Raw genomic sequence first — 26,964 nt, forward strand, 5'->3', positions numbered from 1 at the left:
GGCAACAGAGATCCTGCTGGGTGGTGAGGCCCTCAACCTACAACCGAGCTCACCAAGGTACTGGTTGGGGTTTGCCACTTTTGCTTAAGGATGGGGGTGCCTTTGTGGAAGAAGAGCAGGAACAACTGGTTTAGGACGTAGCGCAGACTGAAGCACTAATAAAGGCTGATTCTCTGGTGGGACCACAAAATGGTGGGAAATGCATTAAAATGGTTGCTGGATCCGCTGAAAGGCCGCACTCCCCCAACCCCTGCCCTGTACAAGGAAAGGGGGGTTGGAAACCACTCCCGATGACGTCAGGAGGCTCCCAGATCAAAGTTGCGGGTCGGGGTACCAGCGGCTGGATGTGAACTGATTCAGACACACCCGGGGAAGCGCGACCTTCGACCTCGGCGAGAGGAAACTCACCCTCAAGCCCAGAGGCTTCTACCGCCCACCAGAGGCCACACTTGATCCAGCGCGGCTCCCATAGCTTCTCGCCCGTGCCGTTCTCGTCCCGGAAAGCTCGCGAGGCTTCCGGGTCCCCGCCCCTTCCCATCGGCCCCGGGTGCTCCCCGCCTTTGACTCTGTGGTTTGGTTCCGTTCTGGCCCCGCGGGCTCCAGTTTGTATTTCGAGGTGCCATTCTGCGGGTGACGCAGGCGCAGCTCGGGCGGCGCGCGCCGACCGCCCATCTTTGGTTGTCCCGCTCTCTTCGCGTTTACTCGGCCCCGTCACCGAGAGCCCCGCGTCTCCCTCTCACCCGAATCCGTCCCCGTCGCGCGCCCGAGGGAAGGGGCGGGTCCAGGTTGCCCGGAAAATCTGCCGGCCGGAGCGCGAGACTAACGGCCGCTGCTGCTCCCAGGTGGGGGAGGGGAGGGGCCTGGAGAGCAAGGGCTGGGGCGGGCAGGAGGGCGAGAGGCCCGCGGGTGCGGGGAGCCGGGCGGGAGACCCCTGGCAGCTGGTGGAGCCCTGCAGCTGAAGGGGAAGAGGGCTTAGAATGGCGGGAGCAGCGGAAGGCTGGCCTCTGCGGACGGAGGGGGGCGTGCTGCTTCAAAGGGACTATCCTTTGCGCTTGTCGTCATTGTTCATTATCCTATTTATCCGTGTTTCGCCTCCAGGTCCTCTCAGACCGCGCCATGGGTGACAGTGATGACGAGTATGATCGAAGGCGCAGGGACAAGTTTAGAAGGGAACGCAGCGACTATGACCGTTCTCGGGAAAGAGATGAGAGACGTCGAGGGGATGATTGGAATGACCGGTAAAATGTTACTCTTCCTTAATTTTGTTCTGGTGCATTATTCTCTTGCACTCCATTTTCACTGCATTGCCCTTAAGGTCTTATTAGGGTGAACCATATGAAATCGCTCATCCTTGACCATTTCACGTGGTTCATTCACCTCTTTGCTTTTGGTCCAGTAGTTGTCTGTGTAATGACCAGAAGATCAAAGCGGTGAAAGTAAGAGAGTTTGAATATAAAAGAGCAATACTTGTGTGTGCTCTTTATTGTTTGTAAATTATACACTGAAAAGGTTGGTTCAAAAAGAAAGTAATGTTACAGAATTGATTTGACTGGAGAGGTTGTCCGACCAGTTTCCTGGCAGGATATGTTTAAATGTCATTGTCTAGCCTAAAATCAGCAAGAGTTCTTTGAAAAATGATGGTCGGGTTAATTGATTAGGTTTGACTCTGGTAGTAATTAGTTTTTTGGGGATTTTTTTTTAAAAAAAAAACGAAACGTTTTCATTTTATTTTATTTTTTCGGCCACATTTGTAGCATGTGTGTTCCTGGGCCAGGGACCGAACACACGCCAGTACAGTGACCCAAGCCGCGACAGTGACAATGCTGGATCCTTAACCCACTAGACTACAGGGAACTCCTAGTTTGTTTGTTTGTTTTTGTTTTTGTTTTGCCGAACCTGCAGTGTATCTGGGATATTCTTGAGTTATAGTTAAGGTGTATAGTTAGGCTGTTAAGAAAAAGCTGACATTTTAAATAACTGATATAAGAGGAACTGTGGAAGACTTTCATCTAAGGGACATCACAAATGTCAGTCAGTGAGCTGATAGCACAGGCTTGACTTGGAAACAGCCAAAAAACGAAGAGTTTGAGGTGGCCTATTTTGATAGCATTTTTTCACGCAATATCATTTTGAAAAATAGGTTTAGTAAACTGTTCAGGTCTTTTAGTCAGTTTATCTCTTCACTGTGGAGGCTTTATGTGGCACTTTGTTTTCCTTAGTATTTTCTAAGAAAGTCAGAAGAAAACTAAAGGTGTTTTTGGGATTCTGAGGATGAATAAGGTATAGTTATTGCCTTTAAGGAGTTTGTAGTCTGGGGCTTGGAGTGGGGAGCAAAATGGCCCTGGGTGTATGTTGCAAGTGAATATACATGAGAGGTCATGATAAAGGCTCGAAACATTGAGGGAACAGATGTTCTGAGGGAGGGGAGAAGTGGTGGAGGCAGTGTAAGGGAGAGCAACAGGAAAGGGACATTTAGCAAGACTTGGAAAGGTAAATGGGAATTCCTGAGAGACAGGAATGTATAGCTTGGAGTTGGGGACATAATGTGTGCAGAAAAGAGCATATGTTCTAGTTTTTATAGAGTAGAACCTCTTAAAATACCTAAGGGCTCTGTGAGCTCACAATTATTTTTATTACTGTTTTTATTTTATTTATTTATTTATTTACTTATTTTTTTGTCTTTTGCTCTTTTGGGGCCGCACCCGTGGCATATGGAGGTTCCCAGGCTAGGGATCGAATTGGAGCTGTTGCTGCTAGCCTGTGCCACAGCCACAGCAATGCCAGATCCGAGCCTCGTCTGCGACCTACACCACAGCTCATGGCAATGCTGGATCCTTAACCCACTGAGTGAGGCTAGGGATCGAACCCACACCCTCATGGTTCCTAGTCGGATTTGTTTTTGCTGCGCCACAACGGGAACTCCTGTTTTTAAATTTTTATTACTTAAATTTTTGTTGTTGTTTTTTAGGGCGGCAGCTACAGCATATGGAAATTCCCAGGCCAGGGTTCTAATTGGAGCTGCAGCTGCTGGCCACTGCCACAGCCACAGTAACACCAGATCTGAGCTGCATCTTCGACTTACACTGCTTGAGGCATTGCTGTGGTTAACCCACTGAGTGAGGCCAGGGGTCAGACCTGCATCCTCATGGATACTATTTGGGTTCTTAACCAGCTGAGCCACAATGGGAACTCCCCATTATTTTTATAGTAACACTAAGATAGTATGGTTCTTTCCATTGTATTGACATTTGGTGCTATAGCAGTGGTGGATAGAACTGCTGGTGCCTCAGGGCAGTGGCAATAAACAGTTTAAAAAGTCAGTTGCATTTAATGTCCTTGATGAAGCAATAAAAATTTCAAGTTTTATTAAATTGGATTCTTGACTATATGTTTTTTTAAATAATGTGTTGAATAAGAAGTAGGCGTATGGGAGTTCCCGTCATGGCTCAGTGGTTAACCAGTCTGACTAGTATCCATGAGGACGTGGGTTCGATCCCTGGCCTCGATCAGTGGGTTAAGGATCTGGCATTGCCGTGAGCTGCAGTGTAGGTTGCAGATGCAGCTGGGATCCTGCGTTGCTGTGGCTGTGTTGTTTTGGCCGGCAGCTGCACCTTTACTTGACCTCTAGCCTGGTGCCTCCATATGCTGCAAGTGCGGGCCTAAAAAGACAAAAAAAAAAGGAAGTAGGCCTAAAGCACTTCCCTGTATGGCATAGTGGTTATCTTGAGGAGGGGCATTTGTGGGATTGAGTTGTGAGCTGAACCAGTCATCCTTATCCTTTCTGTCCCCCATCCAAGTTTTCCCCCTTCTTCCTGCCCCCACGGGATGCCATTTTTTACCTGTCAAACGGTGCTTATTCATATTTCGGTATTTGGCAGACATGAAAAAGCCAAGAGAACTTGTTACTTTAAGAAAAATTGTCAGTTTTGTTGTCAATGAGGAAGTGGAACTTTGCAGTGAAAACTAAAATTTTGGAAGATTTATATCTACCATTGTCAGCTTGACAGCTTCCCGTTACTTTAAAGATTTTTCTGCTGAGATATAGGTAGTGATACTAATGATTATGATGTTTTGATACTGTGTAATGTGATGTGTCAAGACCCGTTCAAAGAGCAAGATAGAACAATGAGTTTTAATATAGGCTCTTAACATAATGTCCACTGATGTAGTTTCAGATTCAACATTGTAGCTAGCTTTTAAGAAACTATCTCTTGCTAAATTTTGGGTGGTATCAAAGAATATCCCCAATTACCCAAAAAGGTTATTAAATATTAAAGTATTGCCTTTTCAAATTACGTGTCAATGTGAGGCCAGCTTTTCTTCATGTTTTTTCGGCCAAACAATATATCATAACGGGTTGAGTGGAAAAGTAAATACTATGATGGAGTTCCCCTCAGGGCTCAGTGGTTAACGAATCCGACTAGGAACCATGAGGTTGCGGGTTCAATCCCTGGCCTTACTCAGTGGCTTAAGGATCCGGCGTTGCCGTGAGCTGTGGTGTAGGTTGCAGATGAGCTCAGATCCTGCGTTGCTGTGGCTCTGGCATAGGCCGGTGGCTACAGCTCTGATTTGACCCCTAGCCTGGGAACCTCCATATGCCGTGGGAGCGGCCCAAGAAATGACAAAAAGACAAAAAAAAAAAAAAAGAAAGAAAAAGAAAACAAAGTAAATACTATGAGAATCCAACTATGTTAAGCCAGACCTTATGAAGATTTGTAAATGAAAAAACAGTGCAGGCATTCCCGTTGACTAGTATCCATGAGGACACAGGTTCGATCCCTGGCGTTGCTCAGTAGGTTAAGGATCCCACGTTGCTATGGCTCTGGTGTAGGCCTGCAGCTACAGCTCCGATTTGACCCCTAGCCTTGGAACCGCGATATGCTGCAGATGTGGCTCTAAAAAGACAAACAAAAACAATTCAGCTTTTCTCACTAAAATTCTCTTTGGAAAATTGTCATTTTTTATAAAAACATTTAACTTTTGTTACCATGTAACTTCCAAACTAATAGGTATTTTATTTTCTGTTGTAATTTTGAACATAGGTAAGTATTGCTAGATATAACCCACATAAGCAAAAGCTCTTAAACCTTCAGTAACTTTTTAGAGTGTCGTAGGGTCCCAAGACCAAAATATTTGAAAACCACTGGTTACAACAGATCTTCTTTTTTAGTTTGTTAACATGGGATTGGGGTTGGCTGGTGACTGGTAGAGAGCCTGGAATGACAGGCAGGAACCGAGGTTTTGAACAGTATTGTGTACTGGCATTTAAGCAGCATGTGGCATGATCACATTTGTGTTTGAGAAAGATCACTTTGATCTTATGGTGAAGAAGGGGGAGAGACCAGAGGCAGGAGAACCAAACTAGGCTGCATTTAAAAGAGAAATGGCCAGAACCAGGGCTCACGGACGGATGAGGGCAGAATTTGTGCGGATGGCAAAGAAAATGACAGCTTCATTAGGCCTTGAAGCAGAGGATTAACTAGGCAATAACAAGTTAGTGGTGAGAGTGACACTTGCTGACTGGATACCTGGCACTCTATTATTGGTGCAGCTGAGGGTGGGAAGCAGGAGGGGGGCAGAGTCTGGGCCCACGGTGCCACATGGAGATACTAGGCTCAGTGCCGCCGTGTTGAAGTGGAGGTGACGGTGGCCATCTGGGAAGAGATGGCGCACGTTGGTCTGGAGCTCAGGAAAAAGGCCAGGCTGGAGGGGGAGCTGGCGAGCCATCAGTTTGTGGCGAAGTGAGGCAAGCAGGCAGGAGACCTTTTCTGCCTAGAGTAGAGGGTGGTGGTACCATTGCAGGCTTTCAGTCCGGCGGCCTCTCAGATAGGACGGGAAGGGCCTGTCCAGGAACGTGACCTTGGCGTATCCAGCCGTGTCTTCCTCCCTGTCCTCTGTTCCCAGAGAGTGGGACCGTGGCCGGGAGCGCCGCAGTCGGGGCGAGTACCGGGACTATGACAGGAACCGGAGGGAGCGCTTCTCTCCCCCCCGCCACGAGCTCAGCCCCCCGCAGAAGCGCATGAGGCGAGACTGGTGAGATGGCAACAGTTTGTCCGGCTTCTCTCTTTCGCCTCTGTTCTGCCTGGCCTCAGCTGTCTTCCTTCACGTCTGCCGAGAACTTTCTTTGTCACTTCCTTTTCTCAAGCTCCCCGTAAACCATTTTTTGTCCCTTTAAACTCTTGGATGAGAGACCGCATTCCATATACGCCTTTCCCTCTGTCCCATTCTCCTTTGTGCTCTGGAGAGACCGTTCTCTTCTCTGTCTGACTTTTGTGTCCCCCACCCTCAGGGATGAGCACAGCTCTGACCCATACCACAGTGGCTATGAGATGCCCTATGCTGGGGGGGGTGGGGGCCCAACTTATGGCCCCCCTCAGCCCTGGGGCCACCCAGACGTCCACATCATGCAGCATCACGTTCTGCCTATCCAGGCCAGGTAAAGACCTGGGGCTCTGGGGTTCTCGGGAGAAGGGCGTCAGTAGGCTTGGGGGATGGATCGGGGTTGCCGAAGACCGTGGCTGGAGCCAGGAAGTGGGTTAGGCACATAGGCCTGCCTGTGGGCTGGTAGCATTTGGTGCCTGGGGTGACGTCCCTGGTGGGCAAAGGAAGGGGGCAGCTGGCTACCTCGGCCCCCCATGCCCCCACCCTCTTCCCCCACAACCAAGACCTCCTGACCGGGCCCCCCCCAGGCTGGGCAGCATCGCTGAGATTGACTTGGGCGTGCCGCCGCCCGTGATGAAGACCTTCAAGGAATTCCTCCTGTCACTGGATGACTCTGTGGATGAGACAGAGGCAGTTAAGCGCTATAATGACTACAAGCTGGACTTTCGAAGGCAGCAGATGCAGGATTTCTTCTTGGCTCACAAAGATGAGGAGTGGTGAGTGCCCCTGCTCCCGTGCTGTCTTTTCCCTGGCACGTTTCCCCTGGCCCTGCCAGTGGAGCCTGCAGCCCTGTCCTCTTCCCGTTTTCCCCAATCCAGACCTCCTGGGGGAGGGGGATGGGAAGTACACCAGCACTGGCTGATGGGTTCTCCTCCTCACTTCCACGTCCGCCACGGCCCCCACCCGTCTCCCTCCCGCACTGTCCTCAGTGAGCGAGACACCTCCAGGCAGCTGGCCAGAGCCACCTGTTCCCTTGGGGCAGCAGACAGACTGCTTCCCACTCGCTGATTTGGGTCATTGTCATCCCTGATCGCCAGGACCCCGTGTGGCTGTGGCTTCCTCCCAAAAGCAACGAGTGAATCCAGACAAGAAAAGCAAAGATCTCAGGGTCGTTTGACAGAAAAAGAATTTTAATTTTTTTCCTTTTGTGGATGTTTTAATTTTAATCAACCATCTTTTCCCCCCTTCCTGCTCCTCCTCCTCCTCATCCTCTTTCTGCTCCTCCTCCTTGAAAAGAGCCAGAACTGGGAACTACACCCGCTCATCGACGGAGCTCGGAGCAAACCCACCTCCACCCCCACCATACCCAGCCCATACATGAGCCCCCAGGGCTGACCGCGCTGCCCCGGCCAGGCAGACAGGCAGGGCACCGCTGTGCACAATGCAGCGCTTTAGCTGAATGTGATTGCTCAGGCAGTTAGTCAGTCAGGGCCCCCACCGCGGAGTCCCGCGGGGGTGGGGCATCCAGGCCGGGCCGCCCCAGCCAGGAGCCAGCCGGTGGCCCACCAGCCAGCATGGGCCCTGGGCGCGGCTAGTTAAATCTTGAGCTCTGTTTGACCAAGCGGCCAAGGTAAAGATCCTGGAGGTGACGCCTGCGGCTTTCCTTCCCTCTACGCTCGACTTGTGGTTCTGTTCTGTCACTGTTCCCTCTTCTTTCTCCGTGTCTCTGTCTCACTCTCCCATGGACCTTTCATTCTTTTCTGTTGCCTTTCTTGCTCCTGCCTAACACTTCTTTCTACTGTTCCCCCCACCCCCACCCATGTCAGTTTGGTCTTTAATTTTCCCCTTTGTTTTTGATTTCTGGGACTTTCTCACAGTTTCCACTTTCTTTTTTGCATATCCTGATTTCTTCTGTCTCCTCCCAGTCCTGTTTTAAGTTTTTTTCATGTTCTGCCCTACCCCTCCACCCCATTTCTCTCTCGATCCCTGTGGGCAGTGCCTGAGGTTATAAGGGCACTTCGGTTTCTCCCTTTGGTCTTCTCCTGTCCCTTCACCATCTGCTTATCTTCCCAAGGGGGGAGAAAGGTATCCTGCCTTTTTTGGCTTTTCCTTTCTGGTGATTTCAGGTTTCCCTGTTTTCCACCTAGGGATGGAGGGAGCTGGTGGGAGCAGTCCTTTTAATGGCTGCTAGTTTGGGGTTGGCAAGGAGAGGGCGGTTCTTTGGGGCCTGCGGTTTCCTCAGTGTTCCTCTCAGAAGCTTTGGGAAACTACACTTTTTAAAATTAGTGTTTCCCAGACGCTTAGGGCAGTCATCTGCCTCCAACCCTGGCTCCCCTTATAGTCCTGCTCTTCCCAAATCCAGAGCTCTTAGTTCCTGGCTCTCCCCCAGAACTTCTCAGAGCATAACCTCTGGTTACTTTTGGGGGGATTGGGTGGTTCTAGCGCACCCCTCTCCCCTTATCTCCGCTTTTATGATCTTTTGTGGGTGCGAGAGGATGGGGGCTATGCCCTGACTTTCCTGGGCCCCTCCCCATGTCCTGGCCCTGGCCTCCAGTGACTGTTTGGTCTCTTCCCTCCCCACTTCTTTCCCAGGTTTCGGTCTAAGTACCACCCAGATGAGGTGGGCAAGCGTCGGCAGGAGGCCCGGGGGGCCCTGCAAAACCGACTAAGGGTATTCCTGTCCCTCATGGAGAGTGGCTGGTTTGATAATCTTTTGCTGGACATAGACAAAGCAGATGCCATCGTCAAGATGCTGGATGCAGGTACGTGGGCTGGGAGGATGGGGTCGTCTGGCGATCAAATTTTTGTTGGAAATGGAAGTAGATTGACAGTAAGCCAGAGGCTGAAGGCCTGGGCCCTTGGTTTGTGACCTCTGCTCCTTTTGTTGGTAGCTGTGATTAAGATGGAAGGAGGTACAGAGAATGATCTACGCATCCTGGAGCAGGAGGAGGAGGAGGAACAGGCAGGAAAGCCTGGGGAGCCCAGCAAGAAAGAGGAAGGCCGGGCTGGACAGGGCCTGGGGGATGGAGAGCGTAAGGCCAATGATAAGGACGACAAGAAAGAAGACGGCAAACAGGTCTGGGTGCTGGGGCGTTAAGGGGCTGCCAGCGAGGCCTGGGGAGGAGAATGGAGCTGCTTGGGTGTGCAGATGAGCTGGAACTCCAGGGGGTTGTGTGTTGGGTGGGGGAGGGCGAACCTGAGGGCTCAGCTATGGAGGGTGGGAAGGGTCCTCTGATAGGGCTGAAGGGGAGACCGACATCTCTGATGATTTGTCGCTACCTGTAGGCTGAAAATGACAGTTCTAGTGATGACAAAACTAAGAAATCTGAGGGTGACGGGGATAAGGAAGAGAAGAAAGAAGACGCTGAGAAAGAAACCAAAAAGGTAGGATCTCCCTTGCATGGGGTCAGGGTTGGGGCTGGGCCCTGGTACTTGACTTACCTCCCCTCGCCATGCCTCTCACAGAGCAGCAAGAAGCGGAATAGGAAGCATAGTGGTGACGACAGCTTTGATGAAGGCAGTGTGTCGGAGTCGGAGTCGGAGTCTGAGAGTGGCCAGGCTGAGGAGGAGAAGGAGGAGGCTGGTAGGCTTTCTTTCTCTGCTTTAGTCCAGTCTCTTCCTGCTGAACAGGGCTGGGAGGGGGGAGAGGTTGGTGAAATTGATGGGAGGGTGGCCTTTTGGGGGAGAATGGAAGGTTTGATAGTGGGCGGGAGGTTTGATAGCGTCTCTCACCTCCACTCTGAGTCAACAATAAATTTTCACCAACTACCACTGCTTTCTGCATAGAAGATGCAGTCAAGGAAAAGGAGAAGCCCAAGGAAGAAGAACGGGAGAAGCCTAAGGATGCCCCTGGGCTGGAATGTAAACCCCGACCCCTGCACAAGACTTGCTCTCTCTTCATGCGCAACATCGCACCCAACATCTCCCGGGCTGAAATCATTTCTGTGAGTGGGGAAAATGGTTTTGGGGGCGGGGACGACACCCAAGGACCATTCCGTTGGTGGAGTGGGGGAGACAGGGAGAAGGTAATCTGGCGCTGCCTCTGACATGCATCCTATTTCTCTAATGGGGAGGCCCCCTTTCCATGGGCCCATGCTGTCCAGGCTGGCCCTGATTGTATCATTTGCTTCCAAGTACGATTATCCTTTAGCCTTTTGTGGGTTTTTCCTAATCTGAGGAAAGATTAAAAGGCAGTTCCCCAGGATTTTGAAGACATGGGGATTGGAGGGAGAAGTGAATCTTTGCACTAAGTGGGTTTCTGTTCCTCTGCTTTTCCAGCTTTGTAAAAGATATCCAGGCTTCATGCGTGTGGCACTCTCGGAGCCCCAGCCCGAGAGGAGGTGAGGAATGGAGGGAGCGTGACCCTGGATACCTTGGGGAGAAGTTGCAGGGGAAGATGAGGGGCCAACATTACTTCCATCTCAGGATTATGCTGGCATTTTCTTTCTTGTCTAGGTTTTTCCGTCGTGGCTGGGTGACCTTTGACCGCAGCGTTAACATCAAAGAGATCTGTTGGAACCTGCAGAATATCCGAGTGAGTGCTGGGAGAGGGACTGCCGAGGAGGAGGCAGTGGGGCTTTCCATGCCCCGCACAACCTCGGACTCTGGGGCTCTGGGACCCTTCCTGTGAACGAGTCACACACCTGTTCCCTGTCCTCAGGGAACTCAGTCTGATCACCAGCGCTCTCAGACAGGCCAGTCTTTGAGGGGCTCTTCTTGGGCAGGTGTTGGTAAGCTTTCTGTTCCCTCCAGCTCCGGGAGTGTGAGCTGAGCCCTGGCGTGAACAGAGACCTGACTCGTCGTGTCCGCAACATCAACGGCATCACGCAGCACAAGCAGATAGTACGAAATGACATCAAGCTGGCAGCCAAGCTGATCCATACCCTGGATGACAGGACCCAGCTCTGGGCCTCTGAGCCTGGGACACCTCCTTTGCCAACGGTCAGTGGCTCCTCATGGAACTTTTTTTTTGGCCACACCTGTGGCATGTGAAAGTTCTGGGCCAGGGATCAAGCCCGAGCCACAGCAGTGACAATAGGCATCTGTAACCACTCTGCCACCAGGGAGCTCTCATGGGACTCTTTTAACAGGCTGCTGGTACCACTTCACCTGCTATGGGCACCTTTGGCCCTACTTGATCTGTAGTATTGACCTCTTGTCCCTACCCACACTTTTTTTTTTTTTTTTTAAATGGCCACAGCCATGGCATATGGAACTTCCCGGGCTAGGGATTGAATCTGAGCTGTAGCGGTGGCAGTTCCTTTGCCGGGCCAGGAATTGAACCCTCGCAGTGACCTGTGCTGCTGCAGGTGGATTCTTACGTGCCACAGTGGGAACTCCCCCACCCACATTTTTGCCTCTCTCCTCCTGGTAGCACCTCCAGCTTCCAACAGAACAAATTGGCTTTAGGGATTATGGGTCAGGGCAAAGAAATACAAACATGAAAATAAATAATGAGGCACAGGTGGCAGGCCAGTTGAGTCCTTGTCAGAGAGGAGGTTCCTTGGCGACCTGCTCTGAGGAGTTTGTCTGCCCCCCAGAGTCTGCCGTCGCAGAACCCCATCTTGAAGAACATCACTGACTACCTGATAGAGGAAGTGAGTGCTGAGGAGGAGGAGCTGCTGGGGAGCAGTGGGGGGGCCCCTCCTGAGGAGCCTCCTAAGGAAGGGAACCCGGCAGAGATCAACGTGGAGCGGGATGAGAAGCTAATCAAGGTGCCGGTGGGAGCAGAGTGGGGGGCGTGGGAGGGCCTGGCTCCAGGTGGTAAAGAGGCCGCAGCGTAGTGAACTCAAAGCTTCTCACTTCTCTTAGGTTTTGGACAAACTCCTCCTCTATTTGCGCATTGTGCATTCCCTGGATTATTACAACACGTGCGAGTACCCCAACGAGGACGAGATGCCCAACCGCTGTGGCATCATCCACGTTCGGGGGCCCATGCCGCCCAACCGCATCAGTCATGGAGAAGGTGAGTGCTCGGCTTCCCTGCTCCTGGTTCCCTTTCTCCCAGATGCCTCTGGCCTGGGTTCTGCTCTGGTAGCAGTGCTCTGCCACCTCCTGTAATCTCCTCCTTCTGGCTTATTCCTCGCCTTTGGCTCCCTTCTCCAACCGGCTGTCCTCTGTTCCCCAACCACAGTGCTAGAGTGGCAGAAGACGTTTGAGGAGAAGCTGACTCCGCTGCTGAGTGTGCGGGAATCTCTTTCAGAGGAAGAGGCCCAGAAGATGGGTCGCAAAGACCCTGAGCAGGAAGTAGAAAAGTTTGTGACCTCCAACACTCAGGAACTGGGCAAGGATAAGTGGCTATGCCCTCTCAGTGGCAAGAAATTCAAGGTCTGGGATGTCAGAGAGCTGTGTGTTAGAACTGTGGGAGGAGAGGGTTGAGCCAGGAAGCCTCCTCAAAGCCTGGGGGGAGCAACTCTCCCTACCCCCCTCTCCGGGGCTGGAGGGAGGGGAGAGGGTGGGTCTGGGGAGGTAGGGAACCCGCACTGGCACCTCTGTCCTGACCCCTCCTCTCCCCTAGGGCCCTGAGTTTGTGCGCAAACATATCTTCAACAAGCATGCAGAGAAAATTGAGGAAGTGAAGAAGGAGGTGGCGTTTTTTAACAACTTTCTTACGGATGCCAAGCGCCCAGCTCTGCCCGAGATCAAGCCAGCTCAGCCACCTGGCCCTGCCCAGAGTAAGATACGATCCGTGAGGGTCAGCCACATCCCCTGTCCCTTGACTATTGAGACTCCCGGTTCTCTTTAACGTGTCATACCTGAAAAGTCTCCTCCCATTCTCAAGCCAAATCACCAAAAAGCAGTTGTCACCCCCCCCCCCCGCAGTAATTCATGTTCCTGTCCGTGTTGTACTCCCCCCAGGCCTGACTCCGGGACTCCCCTACCCGCACCAGACTCCCCAGGGCCTGATGCCCTATGGTCAGCCTCGGCCCCCCATCTTGGGCTATGGAGGTAAGTGTAAGAGGGAGTCAAAAGGACTTGATGATGGTGAGGGGCCGAGAGAAAGAAAACTTAGCTAGGATGTAGTTGAGGTCACGGTTTTTCAGCTCAACATTGATGCTTTTCATAGCTGGTGCCGTTCGCCCTGCAGTCCCCACAGGAGGGCCTCCGTACCCCCATGCTCCCTATGGTGCTGGCCGAGGGAACTATGATGCCTTCCGAGGCCAGGGAGGTTATCCTGGGAAACCTCGAAACAGGTGAGAATGGGCTGCCTAAATATTCTTGCTCCCTTCAAGCTCCCTTTGGGGGTCGGCTCTCATCCCATCTTACCTCTTTCTTATCTCAAAGGATGGTCCGTGGAGACCCACGGGCCATTGTGGAATACCGTGACCTGGATGCTCCAGACGACGTGGATTTCTTTTGAGCCATCTTTTCCTCACTCCTGGTATCATCTACAAATATGACTGCTTTGTCCCATCCAACTCTGAGAAGTTTTTGTACGTTCAGCCTTACTGCCGATAAAAGCACTTCCATGGTCACACTCTTGACTTAGTGTATAATATACACCTCCCCACATTCTCCCAAAGATTGACTGGGGCCATGGGTAGCTGGGCCTTGCCACTTTATTGACACCAAAGGTCCCAGGTTTTGCTGGGACTTCCTGGGGGCCTGATGTCAGGCAGCCTCTGCCTTTGAGTTGGGGGTAGGTGAGTGTATATGGAACTAGAGATGTTTCGGTTCTGGGACCTTAGCCTCAGTCCAAGGCATTTCGCTGCTTTTCCGAGTTACAGCTGGTCAAGCACAGGTTGTAGAAGGAGTTAGGGTCAAAGGCTGTGCTTACCTCTTGCCAGCCCACCCACCCAGCAGCCTGTAATTCACTGGGGTTTTTCGGAGCACCCCAGCAGTGAGGGTCCAATACCAGGACATAGGCTTCTGTGCCTGGCCCCAGGGACACTCCCAACAAGGCCTTGGCCTGGGCATCTGCATCCCCGCCAACCATTACAGGCCCCCCGCCTCCTGCAAAGTGAGAGTAGAGCCTCTCCAGCTCCCCCTGAAGCCCTGCTCCACGGGGCACGTGCCATAGGCGCCCCTGAGGCCCCCCGAAATGATCCAGGCAGAGGCTGGCCTCTATACACCCGATCCAGCTCTGAGAGCCCCGGAAGCCAGGTGGCTTGTCTCCCATGTCCTCCAGGGCCGCCTGCACGGCAGCCAGCCCGGGTACCCCCGTCGGCCGGCCCTCTGGCCACGAGCACAAAGTCTGCAGAGTGCGGTAACCGCAGCCCCAGCCCCGGTCATCCAGGCCGTCGCAGCCGTAGTGGTAATAGAGGTAATGGCCCGAGAGGAGAGCCAGGCGAGCGGGGCCGCGGGCGGGCGGGTCCAGGCCCAAGTGGACATCCTTCAGCGGCTCCAGGGCGGTGGGTGGGCGCGGTGGTCGCCGGGCCGGGCAGGTGCGGTCTCCGTGCGGCGCGAAGCGAACTCCGGGCTCCAGCGCGTCCTCTCGGCCCCGAAGCTCGGGCCAGCTGCGGGCAGACTCTGCGTGCGGGCCCCACGTAGCAGCGGAGAGAGGGGCCGCCCCTTGACAACGTCGAGGCCGACCCGCGGGGCTCCCACAATGCACCGCCGCGTCGCCGGCCTCACTGCGCAGGCGCGAGCTCCGCCTCGCGGGGCGGGCACCGGCCCCCCCCCCTCCAGTGATCCGTCCGTCCCACCGGCTTTCGCACCCACGCTTCCATTCACCCGGTGGTTGAGGCTTTCTTCCCAGATCCCAGCCCCAGTCGCGCACACTTCTGTGGCTGATAACGGTTTATTGGCAGCCCAGAGGGGCGAAGGCACCGTGGGGGAGGGGGCTCGGCCCGAGACATGCAGAGGGCGGGGAGCCCCAGGGGAAAGGTGGGTGGGCAGGGTCTAGGAATCCTCTCTGCTATATCCCAGCCCTTAAATAAATAGTATATACAGCTGGGGGGGCTGGGCGAGGCGGGCAGGGCAGAGGGACGTGGGGTCCCGCCTGGATCACAGGTCTGAGCAGCGATCCTGCTTGCTGTAATGGTCAAACTGGTTCTTCCAGTGCACCATGTAGGAGCTCCAGCGGTGGAACTCGGCCTTCCACTGGCGCTCCGCCTCGTCCAGCGTGTCTGCGGCCAGGGCGACCGGCAAGTGGGTGCGGGGAGGACAATGGAAAGGAAGGGAATGGACGTGCGGGGGTGGGTGGGGGGCAGTTAGGGGAGGACACACGGAGAATGTAGGAGGCCATGTGGGATGGTGGAAAGAGGATCAGGAGAATATGCGAAAGAGGGAAGACGGAAGACCAGAAGGAGGACAAGGATAGAGGCGGGGCCAGAGAAGGATGGCGGGAAGGAGGAGGGAGGGGGAGAAAATGACCGGAAGACGGGCACAGAAGGGGTCAGAGGAGAAGGATCCGTGGGTTGGTGGGGAAAAGAGAAGAGACAGAAATGGTTGGCGGTTATAGCCCCACTGTGTGGTGCTATCTAGCCCCAGGGCCTCACTCTCTCCCCAACACCAAGCTCAGGCTCCAAAGAATAATTTTATGTAAAAAAGAAAATTGGCTTTTTTTCATTTCCACTTAGACAACGAAGGCGTGTGGGTCCCTGAGATGGGTCACCGGTCCTCTCCAGCCCCCCAGCCCTGTCCAGTTTGAGATTCTCGGTTTGAGGAGGGAGGGGGCGCTGGGTCGGAGATCCCTGAGTGGGGCCCTTCCCCACGGTCCGACCACTCTTTAGAGGAGGGGCCCCCTGAGGCCGGAGGGGGAAGAGGCCATGGTCACAGCCGCAGGAACCGGGAGAGGAAGAGGAGGAGGAGGGATAGGGGGAGGCCGGGCCTGGGCCTCGGGGCAGCCTCCCCGTGGGCGGGGCCTGAGCAGGTGCAGGGGGCCTCCGAGGCTGGGGGGAGAAGAGAGGGGTTATACCCGGCCGGCTCCCGCACCCCTCTCTCTCTCCGCGTCCCTTTCCCGCTCCTCCGCCCAGCCCTGCCTGCGGGCTTCTGCGTACCTGTGGCGCTGAGCAATTTGGGAAGGAAGCGGTTCCAGAAGGCGCAGGCCTGGGCACGCAGCCCGCGTCGCACTTCCAGCGGCCGCAGGTTCAGGCTCACATACTGCTGCGCTCCCGCCGTGTACGGGGGCCACTGCGGGGCTTTGGAATCCCAGGGGTCATTGGGGTCCCTGCGGAAGGAAAGAGAAGGTTCAGCCTCAGGCAAGCCAGCCCCCCCCCCCCCCCCCCCCCGGGGGCCTGCGGAATGGAGATGGAGAGTAGGGGGAGGCAGGCTGCTTCCTGACCCCGTGCCCTCTTAGGCTCCAGGGAGAGCCTCATCCCCTCCCTCCCACCGCCTCCTTAATCCTTTCTCTTTTCCAACAGTCCCTGTTGCCTGGAGTCTTCCCCTTCCTCCTGCCTTCCCTCTCTCTGCTGTTCCTCTTCTTTTCCCTCAGTTTTACTTCTCCATCTTTGTTTCTCCCATTAAAAAGAAAAAAAAAAATTGCTGATTTATTGAGCCCTTTACTATATGAGCAGGCCTGGTCTTCTCTCTACAAACGTCATATTTACTTCTGCCAACACCTGTATGACGCTGAATTTATGGTCCCCTTCTTCAGACAGGTAAGCTGTCTGCGTGTGCACACGCATGTCACAGCTAATAAAATCACCACCAGTCCAACTGATCCAGTTCTACACTTCAGCTCCTAACTGCGACGGTAACTCCTTTGTCCTTGTCTGTCTCTTCTCTTCACCTCCCTCTGCTCTGTCTCTGTCTCATCAGGATGTGCCACTGCCTCCCCCCTCCCCTTCTCTTGGGGTCTCCTTTGTCATTCTCTCTCCCCCTTTGTCTCCCTTCCTTTCTGAACTTGTCCCCCGCCCAGCCCTTTCTGTCTGTCTCTGCTTTTCTGCCTCTTTCTCTGTCTGTCTGTCCCCTCCCCTTGCCTCCCAGGTTCCTGGGGGCCTTCCTCCCCTCAGTACCGCTGACCCTGTGCGGGCGAAGTTGGCCCAGTATCTCATCAGTCGCTGGGCAAAGGTTCTCTCCTCGACGGTGTAGTTTAGCGAGGGTTCCAAGGGGAGCCCGAAGATGAACTCGATCTCGTAGCCATGGGGCACCCCCATCCAGAGGGGCCAGGAGAGTGTGGACGCTCGGTGTTCAAAGACGTAGGCATAGACTCTGGCGCCCTGGGCGGCCAGTCGCCCAGCCAGCTGGGCCACGGGGCACACGACGTTGTGGTCGCCCACCAAATCACTCATGGCCTCCCTCAGGCGTGCTGGGTCCTCAGGGTGTAGCCAGTCTGTGTAATGCAGGACCACAGCCTCGGCAGCCAGGTCGCTTGCCTGGGGGACCCCGACCCGCACCCCGGCCAGGAACTGGGCCCGGCTGATGAGAGACTCGTTGTCTTTGCTGAAGCCTGGGGCCCCGTAAACCAGAAAATAGGAGCCCTCATCCTTCACCACACCCACCAGCACCTGGGGGGACAGGATGGAGGGATGGGGGGTGGGGAAGCACAGACAGACAGGCAGACAGAAACAGATGGACAAAGAGCCAGAGAGATGAACAGTTATAGACCCAGAACCAGGGAGGAAGAGAACTGGAGATTGGGAAAGGGAAGGAGAGCACGAGAAAATACGCCCACATTTCCTTTCCTCTCTGTCCCCCGGGCCACCCTGGGATTGGGTCCTGAGGGAAGAGGAGGTGGCCATGGGGCCCAGAAGCCTGGACCTTTGGGACTGGGTCTTGAGCCCTCTTGTCTGGGTTCCCAGGGGGAGGGGCGGGTGGGAGAACAGGCCTAGAGGAACAAGCTCCGCCCCCTCCAGCCACTAGTCACCTGTAGGCTGTGGAAGTCTCCAGCATTGATGAGGGCCTCAGGCGTGTCACTGAGGAAGTCTCCGTCCACCACAGGCACGAAGGAGAAGCGGAAGACGCTTTCCTGAGGCAGCACATGCCACTCGTGGTCCACGAGATCCTGAGCTGTCCGTGTCCGCAGGCAGGCCACCAGTTCTGTGTCATTGCCACCAGCTCCACCTGGGGGACAGCCCACGAGGCGGGCCAGCAGTGTGGCCCTGCGGCGGGCCTCTCCCACACCCACCGTGGCCCAGGGCCCATTGGGTGCACCGCTCTGCAGCACCGCCCTGTGGAACAGGCCCCGGCTGGGTGGGGACAGCAGGTGCATTCCTACAGAGGCTGCACCTGCGCTTTCCCCAAACAGAGTCACTGACATTGGGTCCCCTCCAAAGGCTGCCACATTCTCCTGCACCCACTGCAGTGCCAGCCTCTGATCCAGCAGACCCACATTGCCAGGGGCCTCCCGGCTCCCAGGCAGGGCCAAGAAGCCAAAGGCTCCCACCCTGTAGTTCATGGACACCAGCACAGTCCCCTCCACCTGGGCCAGGAAGCGGCCATCATACACGTCCAGGGAGGAGGCCCCGCTGTAGAAGCCACCCCCGTAGATCCAGACGAGGACAGGGGTGGGGGACGCAGGCCTGGGGTACGGTGTCCACACGTTGAGGTAGAGGCAGTCCTCACTCAGCTCACGGTTGGGGTTCCACATCTCAGTGCCCTCAAAGCCAGGGTACAAGGTGTCCACATACTGGTAGCAGACGCTTTGGAAGGCTGTGGCATCCAGCACCCCTGGCCAGGGCCGCTTGGGCTCCGGTGGCAGAAAGCGACGGGGGCCCACAGGTGGCTCTGCGAAGGGGATGCCCAGAAAAGCAGAGACAGGGCCCCCAGGGGCCATTAGGCTAATGCCTCGAAGCCGGCCCCCACGCACCGTCACCAGCAGCTCCGGGTCCTCTGGGCCCTCAGCCTCTGCCCCTCCTCCCAGAAGGAAGAGGAGGAGAAGGAGTGGGAAAGCCAGGGAGGGCGTGTGCAGGGGACACCACGGGGGCCTCATGACTGCCGGGGCAGGCAGGCGTCTGCTGGGAGAAAGAAAGGCAGAGGGTGAAGGCTTGAGGCTGCCAGGAGGGAGGAGATGATTAGGTAACACTCTTGCCCAGGGGTTATCACTGAGCTGCAGAAGAGGTGGGGCAGGTTGGCAGAGAGGAGGAGAGAAATGGTGAGAGGGAGGGAGACAGACAGAGACAAGGACATAGACAGGGAGAACCAAGGGGGCACAGAGACGAGGCGCGCGTGCACACACACACACACACACACACGAACAAATGCCGGGGACAAAGATGAGAACTGCGGAGCAATACCCTCCCCTGCCCCGCAGAGGACCCCCCACCCTCCCCTGCTTCCCAGCTGGGTGGACTGGGTTGGGCCCAGTGCAGGCAGTGTCAGCACCAGCACCAGAGGCCGCAGGCCACCGGACAGGCCACCCGACAGGGGCGGGGCCCTCACTGATGGGAGGCGCCGATGGGGGAGCTTGAGGTGGCGTGAAGGCGCAGCCTCTTCTGCGTTGGTCAGGGCCAGGGCCCTGGGGGAGGGGGAGGGTCTGGCACGCAGGGTGTGAGAGCGGCAGGTCCCTGGGTACCCCAAATCCTGCCTAGCCCACACCCTGCTCCACCCACCCCCACTTCATCCAGTCTGGCACAGCGCCCTGGTACTCCCCGGTGCCTGTCAACTGCGCACCCCCCTCGCCTAGCCTCAAAGAACAGACTCGCCAGTTCTGGCCCCCCAGGATTCCAATCCCCCATCTACCCGATGCTGCAGCGCATGCTATCGCCAGCGGGGGGCAGTAGAGACCGAAAAAAGGTCGGCGCTCCCTGCCTGGAATCCTGGAGCTGGGAACTTAGGGCGGGGGTCTGGGGACTTGAGGCATTGCCGAGGGGTCTGAAGGGCGACCAGGGTCGCCAGTGTTCTTGGAGCTCCGGAGATCCCCGCTGTAGGGGCGGGGGCGCTATTTTGGTGCAGCAGCTGCTGCGGTTCCGGCATCTCCAGCCAAGGGATCAAAATTCCCCGGGTCGGAACTCCCCCCTCTCCCGCCGGTCACCCCTCACCCAGCCCCCGCTGCCCCGAGCTGGGGTGGTGGTGATGGAGATTAACTAGGAAACCCGAGTGGGGCTAATTATAGCTCGGGGCTTCCGCTAAGCCTCCCCTTCCCCCAAAATAGAGACGGAGTCCCCGCGGGCGGGGGACGCTTGGGCCTGGGAGGGGGCTTCGGCTGGACGCTGCTCAGGGGCGCTGAGGTCGTAGGATCCGGGGGCACCCAGCCCGGCGCCAGGAACCTGCGCAGCTCGGATTCCGCCCTAAGCAGGGGGCGTCTTCCAGTGGCCCCCAGACAGACTTGGGGGCGAGCACAGGCAGCGGCGCTCGAGGGTCCCCACGGGAATTCGAGAGCAGAAGCCGGGGCCGGCCCTGCAGGTTGCCGCGCGCGCGGGCGACCGTAAGTATGCGGCGGCGAGGGAAGAGTTAAGGATGAGTGTGGGGCGGCGGGGGGCGTCGCTGGGCAGGCCCCGGGGCGCGGTGGGCGTCCCGTGTGGGGGCCTGGGTCCCTCGGGGAGTGCGCCGGCCTCGGGACGCGGAACGGACCGCGGGCCGGGGGAGGGTCCCGGGCGGGGCGGGAGACTCACCTGAGGCGGCCGAGCCGGGCCGGGCCGGGCCGCGCCGGGAGCTGGAGGCGGCCGATGTTCCCCGGCGCAGGCTGAGCCGACTCTGACAGCCGCCGCCTCCGGCCCCCCGCACACACCCCCTCCGGGCCGCTCGGCGCCCCCGCCCGCCCCCGCCCCCGCCCACTGTCTCCGCCCCCGCCCCTCCCCGCCTACTCCGGGCTGCCACCTCCCCTCCCTCTGCCTCCCACGAAGCCCAGCTCCCAGAGACCCCGGGGCCCAGACGGACTTCAGGGACAGACGCCGCCGACAGACGGACAGACACGCAGGGACAAACACGTTCGAAAGACCCGCAGCGGCGGAGCAGACAGCCACAGGGACAGACGGACGGACAGAAGCCCTGGGAGACAGACACGCGCAGACAGTCTCATGCCGTGACAGCCAGAGACAAACGGTGACCGACATTCACAGACGGATGGACACACTTGGATACACTGACACGTTGGGACTGGGGGGCCAATAAATGAGCATCCCTGACCACGACACAGCAGGGGTGGCATGGGAAAACTGGCGCGTGAAAATGTGGCTGGGGACCCCCTCAGGGGTCTGGGTGGCACCGGTGGAGAAAAGAGATGGGACACCTCTCGGGATGAGGGCACACCTGTGGGAATGAGAATGTGAACATAAGATCACGAAGGGACACGAAGGGGCCCCCGAGGAGGAAGGAGACCCCCGGGCGGAGGGAGAGGTGACTCTGGGACAGCAGACAGGGAAGGCCAAGGTGGTGGCACGCGCAAGGCTGTGGGCGAGGCCTCACTCCGCCGCTGCGGTGGAAACTTCTGGAACCCCCGCGGGTGGGTTTGCGCTGGTTCCCTGACGGGTGACCTCGTACTTTCGTCACCAGGGTCCGGTCAGGGCATGACATCACCAGGCCAGGCTCTCATTGGCCGCCGCGGCCAGCAGGTGGGAGCGGCCTGGCCCAGGCGCCCCCAGCCTGGTCCGAGGGGCCTGGGCCCCATGACTCCCCCAGATCCCGCTCTGCAGGGAGTCACCCATGGGGACCGTGGGGCCGCGGCTGCGGCGTTTCTGCACCCAAGGTGAGGGTGGAAAAAGGGCAGACGTGTGCCCGCGCTACTGCGCCAGGCGCAAGCCCCCTCCTCTCCTGGGGCAGCCAGCTCTGGAGTCTGCTGCCGGCTCGCTGCGTGAGAGAACGGCCGGCACGGGCGAGCGTCGGGGTGTGCGTGCGTGCGCGCGCGCGGCGGTGCGGGCGCTGCGTGGGGCGGGCTCGCCCGCGCACGCTCACTCAGCCGCCGAACGCTCCTCAGCGTCTCGGGCCCGCGACCGCTGCCGCGAGGAGCGTGGGGCACCGGGTCTTGGGGTCTCGCGGTTCCCCGGAATGCAAGAGACACGCCTATCTCTGGGCCGCGCGGTCGCGGCTCTCCAAGCTGGGCCGCCCCAGCCCCAGCCCCAGCCTGCCCGCCCGCTCCTCGGGAACCAGCCCCTCAGGCGCGGGACCCCGCGCTGGGTCTACTCTTCGCTTTCGCGTGGCGGCCGCCAGGTGGCGCCGAAGGCAGCCGCTCCAGCCTCGGAAACAGGGATGGTCCATCAAGGCTTTAGGGTGATGGGGGCTTGCCCCCCTGTCTCTCCAAAACGGGCTGTGCCACGCAGGCACCTCATCAGACTTCTCTGGTCGTGAGGTCCTAGGCCCAGACCACAGACATAAGGGAGGTCAGGAAGAGCTTATACCCTGAGGTGGTCATAAACAGTGATAGCTTAGAAGGTGAAAGGGCTGTTCTAGAAGCTGGCCCAGCAGAGATCTCCTCTGCTGGCTTCTGCTCGCTTTGCAGTGGCATCAGTGGGGCAATAACTGTTGGGGAATCCATGGCAGGTAAGGGCAAGAAGGTTGTGGGGTTTCTTTCTCTCTCTCTCTTTTATTATTATTATTTTTTGCTTTTTAGGGCTGCATTGGCGGCATATGGAAGTTCCCAGGTTAGGGGTCTAATCAGAGCTGCAGCTGCCAGCCTACACCACAGCCACAGCAACACCAGATCTGAGCAGCATCTGTGATCTACACCGCATCTCATGGCAACGTGGGATCCTTAACCCACTGAACAAGGCAAGGGATCGAACCCATAACCTCATGGTTCCGAGTGGGATTCATTTCTGCTGCCCCACAGACGGGAACTCCGGTTGTGGGATTTCTGAAGGCAGTCAGAACTTTATTATTTTGGGGGGAGGCTGGGGGTGAAATATGGAAAGCCAGCCGGTGGGAGAGAAAAGGAGAAATTGTATCTGAAGGTACTTGAGACCCTGGGGCAGGAAGAGGATGATGTCGTTTATGTCAGTACCGTTCTTCTCCTTCTGCAGGTGTGGGGAGGGCAGGGGCCGGGCTGCACTAGGGAGATGGGAGGAAGGGCCAGCAGGCCAGGTAGGGGGGTAGGTTGGGATCTGAGGAGGGTGTCCTGATCTTGGAGCCCCTGCTGTGCTTTTCCAGGTTCTGGGTCAGGGAGGGAGGTCAAAAGGACTTGCAAATCTGCATGGAGTCCTAGGGTGCAGGTGTGGGAGACCCTGCAGAAGGAGGCCAGGACTCTGTAGCTGCCTGCAGCTCTGGGAGATGTGCTGAGGAGCCACGTGCATCCTCAACCTGCGGTTTGTCCCAGGATTAGGATGGAGGAGACCATACAGACTGTGTTCTCATCTCAGAACCTTTTAAAATTAGCAGCGGACCACTCCAGAGAGCCAGGATAAAGGGTGCAGGTGTCAGGAGATCCACAGCGTCCTGGAGCAAGCCCTGGACGGGGTTCTCACTCAGAGTTCTGCCGACTGGTGGGGACATCTCTGGAGGGACAACACTGCTCGTCTTGGCTTCAGTTTCCCCACGTCCAAAATGGTGGATTGGACTTGAAGGTATGTCAGAATCCCGGGGCCACTTAGAGGGGCTGATCCACCTGGTGTTGGGTGGAGTCCTTAAATCTGCATTATTAGCAGGTCATCAGGGCAGTCGCACGAGGGTTGTCTGGCAACCAGAAGAGGAAAAATGCGGGGTCAGCAGGCTGAGTAGGTCAGCAGGAAGTGCTCCGGGTAGTCAGCGGATTCCAGACCTGACCCGGACACCTCTGGCCACCAGGGCAGATGGATAAAGATTTGCGCCTGTTCTTAAAAATGGGTAGAACTTCCCGGAACAATTCCTTTTTTTACCTTGAGCCTTTCTCTAACCTTTGTCAACAGGGACCTCACCTGTTGACCCATGACACTTTCCCCTGTGTAGTCCAACATAGTCACCTCCCCCGTGTGACCACACCCTCCACAGCTGTCACTGCAGAGATGTTCTGGATCCATTTCTCCCTTCTTCCTGTCTGCTTATCCGGGAATCCATCTGGCTTCTGTCATCAATGCTGCCAATTCTACAGCCCTTGCATCTCTGTCTTCTACCTTTGCTAACACAGGGAACCCCTACTTCCACTGAAGTCCTCTGCCAGCAAAAAGGATTCTCATCTCTGTTGATGTGTTAGGATTCAGTTCAGCTATGTGAGACAGAAAATCAAACAATAGTGGCTTGAATTAAATGTAGTGGAAATATATTTCCCTCTGAGATAAAAGGGACCCAGAAGTCAGCCATGCAGGGCGGGCAGGATGCCCTCGACGTCAGGGACCTGATTCCTTTACATAGAATTTTCTTGCTTAATCATTTTCAATATGTAGCTTCCACTGCGTGGTGTAACATGGCTGCTGGAGCATCAGCCATCACATCTACATTCCTACCAGCAGGAAGGAGGAAGGACTGAGGAAGGGTATCCATACTCCCTTTAAGGACACTTCTTGGGAATCACAGACACACAGACTTCCATTTATATCCCACTGGCTAGAACTTAATCCTAAGGTCAGAACTGGCTGTACAGGAGGTTCAGAGATGTAGTTTTTGTGCGGGATGACTGTGCTCATCTCAGACTTGGCTTTCCTAATCCTGCGGAAGAAGAGGGAGCAGATACAGGGGACGGTTACTGTTTATCAAGCCTCGTGATAACTTCCTTTGCCTCTGTCAGTGCAGGACTCAAACATACTTCTCAAAGTTTTCAACTCAGGGATGACGTCGCCCCCCCCCCCGGTGGCCCCCTACCCCGCTTCCTTCATGAATGTCCCCGTCCTGCGTTTAGCCAAAGTCTATACCCAGTTGCCTTTCCCCAACATGCACTGGTTTTCTGGCTGCGCTGCGAGGTGGGAGTCCGCTGGGGGGCGCTGTGCGCAAGCCTGGCCGGAGCCGCTGTGCCGCCGCAGGCGCTGAGGCTCCATTGTGCTTTCACTAGGCGGAGCCCCGTGAACCCGCTGGGGCTGAGGGAGGGAAAGGGATTCCAGACAGGCAGCGCCACTGGGGTCTCCTCATCACCCCAGGCCTCAGAGCGAGGAGGGGCGTTGATTAGGGGCAAGGATGTCCTGGGACTGCCCCCACCTAGGACTGGAGGGCACCTGATGAGGCCTCTGCCCCACCCCGCTTTCAGCTGTGTTGTACCTGTGGAGCGGAAGCTGGGGCTGTGCCACAGACTTTCCTCCCCTCTCCTGCACCCCACGACCCTTTTTGTTTGTTTTTTCTCTTTTTAGGGCCACACCCACTGCATATGGAAGTTCCCAGGGGTCCAATCAGAGCTGTAGCTGTCAGTTTACACCACAGCCACAGCAATGTGGGCTCCCAGCTGAGTCTGTGACCTATACCACAACTCGTGGCAACGCCGGATCCTTAACCCAGTGAGCGAGGCCAGGGATTGAACCCGTGTCCTCCTGAATACTAGGGGGGGTTCGTTATAGCTGAGCCGCAACGGGAACTCCACCCCGTGACCCCTTCTGAAGGTTGGCCTAAAATTCATACTTGATCCAAGTTACAGCATTTTGTGTGATTCCTTTTTGGACTCATCCATCCATCCCGTTTGTATCTTTTTCCTTTTTTGCTCGTTTTGATCATTTTGCACAATTTTTAGCCAGTCTTGGGAGAGTCTCATTTTATTTCCACAATCCTGTTAAGTATTTCACCAGTTTACAGTATTTCCCATGCAGTTCATCACACATCCTTTATTCTCTCTCCCTTTTTCTAGCTGAGGGTAGGGTGGTGTGTGGGGGTTCATACTCTTATGCTCTGGATTGACTCATTTTAGACATCACTATCCTTGGGTTGATTTTGGTTCGTGAGCTGTAATGGTTCCGAAAGGGCTGAAGGGTGTAATATAATTCACAGTGAGTACATTTCGCCCCGTGTTACCATTTATCCGCTCTGGTGTCAGAACCCTGGAGGAACTCAGATCTGGGAGTGTGACTCAGCACCCACCTGATGATCCCTGGCGTGCTGGCCTGCTGCCCACTCAGATCCTGGTTTCACACAGGCTCCAGCCACCCCGATGCCGTTTCAGTTTAAATGTTAGCAGCGCATCTTGGATGACTTCTTGGGAACAGCTGGTGCGGTTGGAGTAGGTAGTCTCGATGTTTGACACCCAGGGAGCTCCTGTAAATGTTCCCTTTTGCTCCTGGCCGCCCTGCAGGTTACCAGCCAGCCACCGAGAGCCATCCCAAAGCAGTTTCCTTGAATGACCTTGGCTGCGACCCAGGGACACCAAGCATCAAACCCAGGAGTTGGTTGCAGAGCCTGGAAGGACCTGTCTGGGCTGGCTGCAGCATTAACTTTGTGGCCGATGGTCCGGCAGCTAGAGCCCCAAGGTGAGTGTCCACACCATCGGGGACATCGGCGCAGGGCTAGGGAGTAGCCCCAACCCAGTGGTACCTCCATCCACATGAGTGTTTACCGGGGCTTGTTTGCCCGCCACTGTGCCTGACCACTTGGCATAGCACCATCCTGACGAATTCTCACTCACAACATTGCAGAGCGGTACACCCTCTAATCCTGCAAGTGAAGAGTCAGGAGACGGAAATGGACACAGAGAGGTTAAGCTGTGAATTACTTCCATCAGCTGCTCAGTGGAGGGCCTGGATTTTGGCTGGGAACCCTGACCCATGGGGTTGGCGTGCTTTGGAGTCACTCACTGCTGTGACTTCTAGAAGCCTTCCTCGAGTCAAGGACATGAAAACAGGTGGGGTGGGCGCCCGTGCTTGCTGGGACTCCCCTCCTCCCTGCCTGCCTGCCGGCCCTTCCTGGCCTGCTCGCTCTCTCCCTCTCAGGATCCTGCCCGGCAGACCCTCCAGCCATCTCAGACCCTGAAGACCGGTGGGTCTGGGCGAGGGGTGTGAGGCTATTGCCCAGCATTTCAAGGGTGGAGGGCAGGGGCAGGGGCAGGGGCAGGACACACTCCGGTTCACTAGGCGGAGCCCCGTGAACCCGCTGGGGCTGAGGGAGGGAAAGGGATTCCAGACAGGCAGCGCCACCGGGGTCTCCTCATCACCCCAGGGCTCAGAGCGAGGAGGGGCGTTGATTAGGGGCAAGGATGTCCTGGGACTGCCCCCAGGACAGGAG

General features: G+C 56.2%; 3 protein-coding genes across 12 annotated transcripts; 1 reads left to right on the top strand and 2 right to left on the bottom strand.

The window, feature by feature from the left end:
* The first annotated feature begins 559 nt into the window (after nt 1-559).
* On the top strand, nt 560-13,579 carry SRRT (serrate, RNA effector molecule). Of its 7 annotated transcripts, none has more exons than XM_047779734.1 (20): nt 560-842; nt 1,099-1,238; nt 5,905-6,033; nt 6,290-6,436; nt 6,666-6,878; nt 8,695-8,864; nt 8,994-9,178; nt 9,388-9,486; nt 9,568-9,685; nt 9,889-10,046; nt 10,381-10,442; nt 10,558-10,636; nt 10,855-11,043; nt 11,643-11,816; nt 11,914-12,067; nt 12,236-12,429; nt 12,620-12,776; nt 12,961-13,050; nt 13,169-13,295; nt 13,387-13,579. In XM_047779734.1, the coding sequence occupies exons 2-20, from the start codon at nt 1,117-1,119 to the stop codon at nt 13,460-13,462; spliced, it is 2,643 nt and encodes an 880-aa protein (XP_047635690.1). In that variant the 5' UTR covers nt 560-842; nt 1,099-1,116; the 3' UTR covers nt 13,463-13,579. The 7 variants fall into 7 exon arrangements, with proteins under 7 accessions (XP_047635690.1, XP_047635689.1, XP_047635694.1 ...); XM_047779733.1 differs by having other exon boundaries at nt 9,892-10,046; nt 12,949-13,050; XM_047779738.1 differs by having other exon boundaries at nt 6,690-6,878; nt 9,892-10,046.
* Nucleotides 13,580-13,643: 64 nt separating this feature from the next.
* Nucleotides 13,644-14,643, bottom strand: UFSP1 (UFM1 specific peptidase 1 (inactive)). The gene has a single exon (XM_047779739.1). The coding sequence runs from the start codon at nt 14,219-14,221 to the stop codon at nt 13,793-13,795; it is 429 nt and encodes a 142-aa protein (XP_047635695.1). The 5' UTR covers nt 14,222-14,643; the 3' UTR covers nt 13,644-13,792.
* Nucleotides 14,644-14,828: 185 nt separating this feature from the next.
* On the bottom strand, nt 14,829-20,624 carry ACHE (acetylcholinesterase (Cartwright blood group)). Of its 4 annotated transcripts, none has more exons than XM_047779740.1 (5): nt 20,538-20,624; nt 17,852-18,938; nt 17,008-17,492; nt 16,044-16,213; nt 14,829-15,170 (listed from the first exon to the last, which is right to left on the bottom strand). In XM_047779740.1, the coding sequence occupies exons 2-5, from the start codon at nt 18,914-18,916 to the stop codon at nt 15,049-15,051; spliced, it is 1,842 nt and encodes a 613-aa protein (XP_047635696.1). In that variant the 5' UTR covers nt 18,917-18,938; nt 20,538-20,624; the 3' UTR covers nt 14,829-15,048. The 4 variants fall into 4 exon arrangements, with proteins under 4 accessions (XP_047635696.1, XP_047635697.1, XP_047635700.1 ...); XM_047779741.1 differs by having other exon boundaries at nt 17,852-18,941; XM_047779744.1 differs by having other exon boundaries at nt 14,829-15,935; nt 17,852-18,941.
* Between the last annotated feature and the right edge of the window lie 6,340 nt (nt 20,625-26,964).

Source organism: Phacochoerus africanus, chromosome 5 (assembly GCF_016906955.1).
Source record: "Phacochoerus africanus isolate WHEZ1 chromosome 5, ROS_Pafr_v1, whole genome shotgun sequence".
In the NCBI taxonomy this organism is placed as follows: Eukaryota; Metazoa; Chordata; class Mammalia; order Artiodactyla; family Suidae; genus Phacochoerus; species Phacochoerus africanus.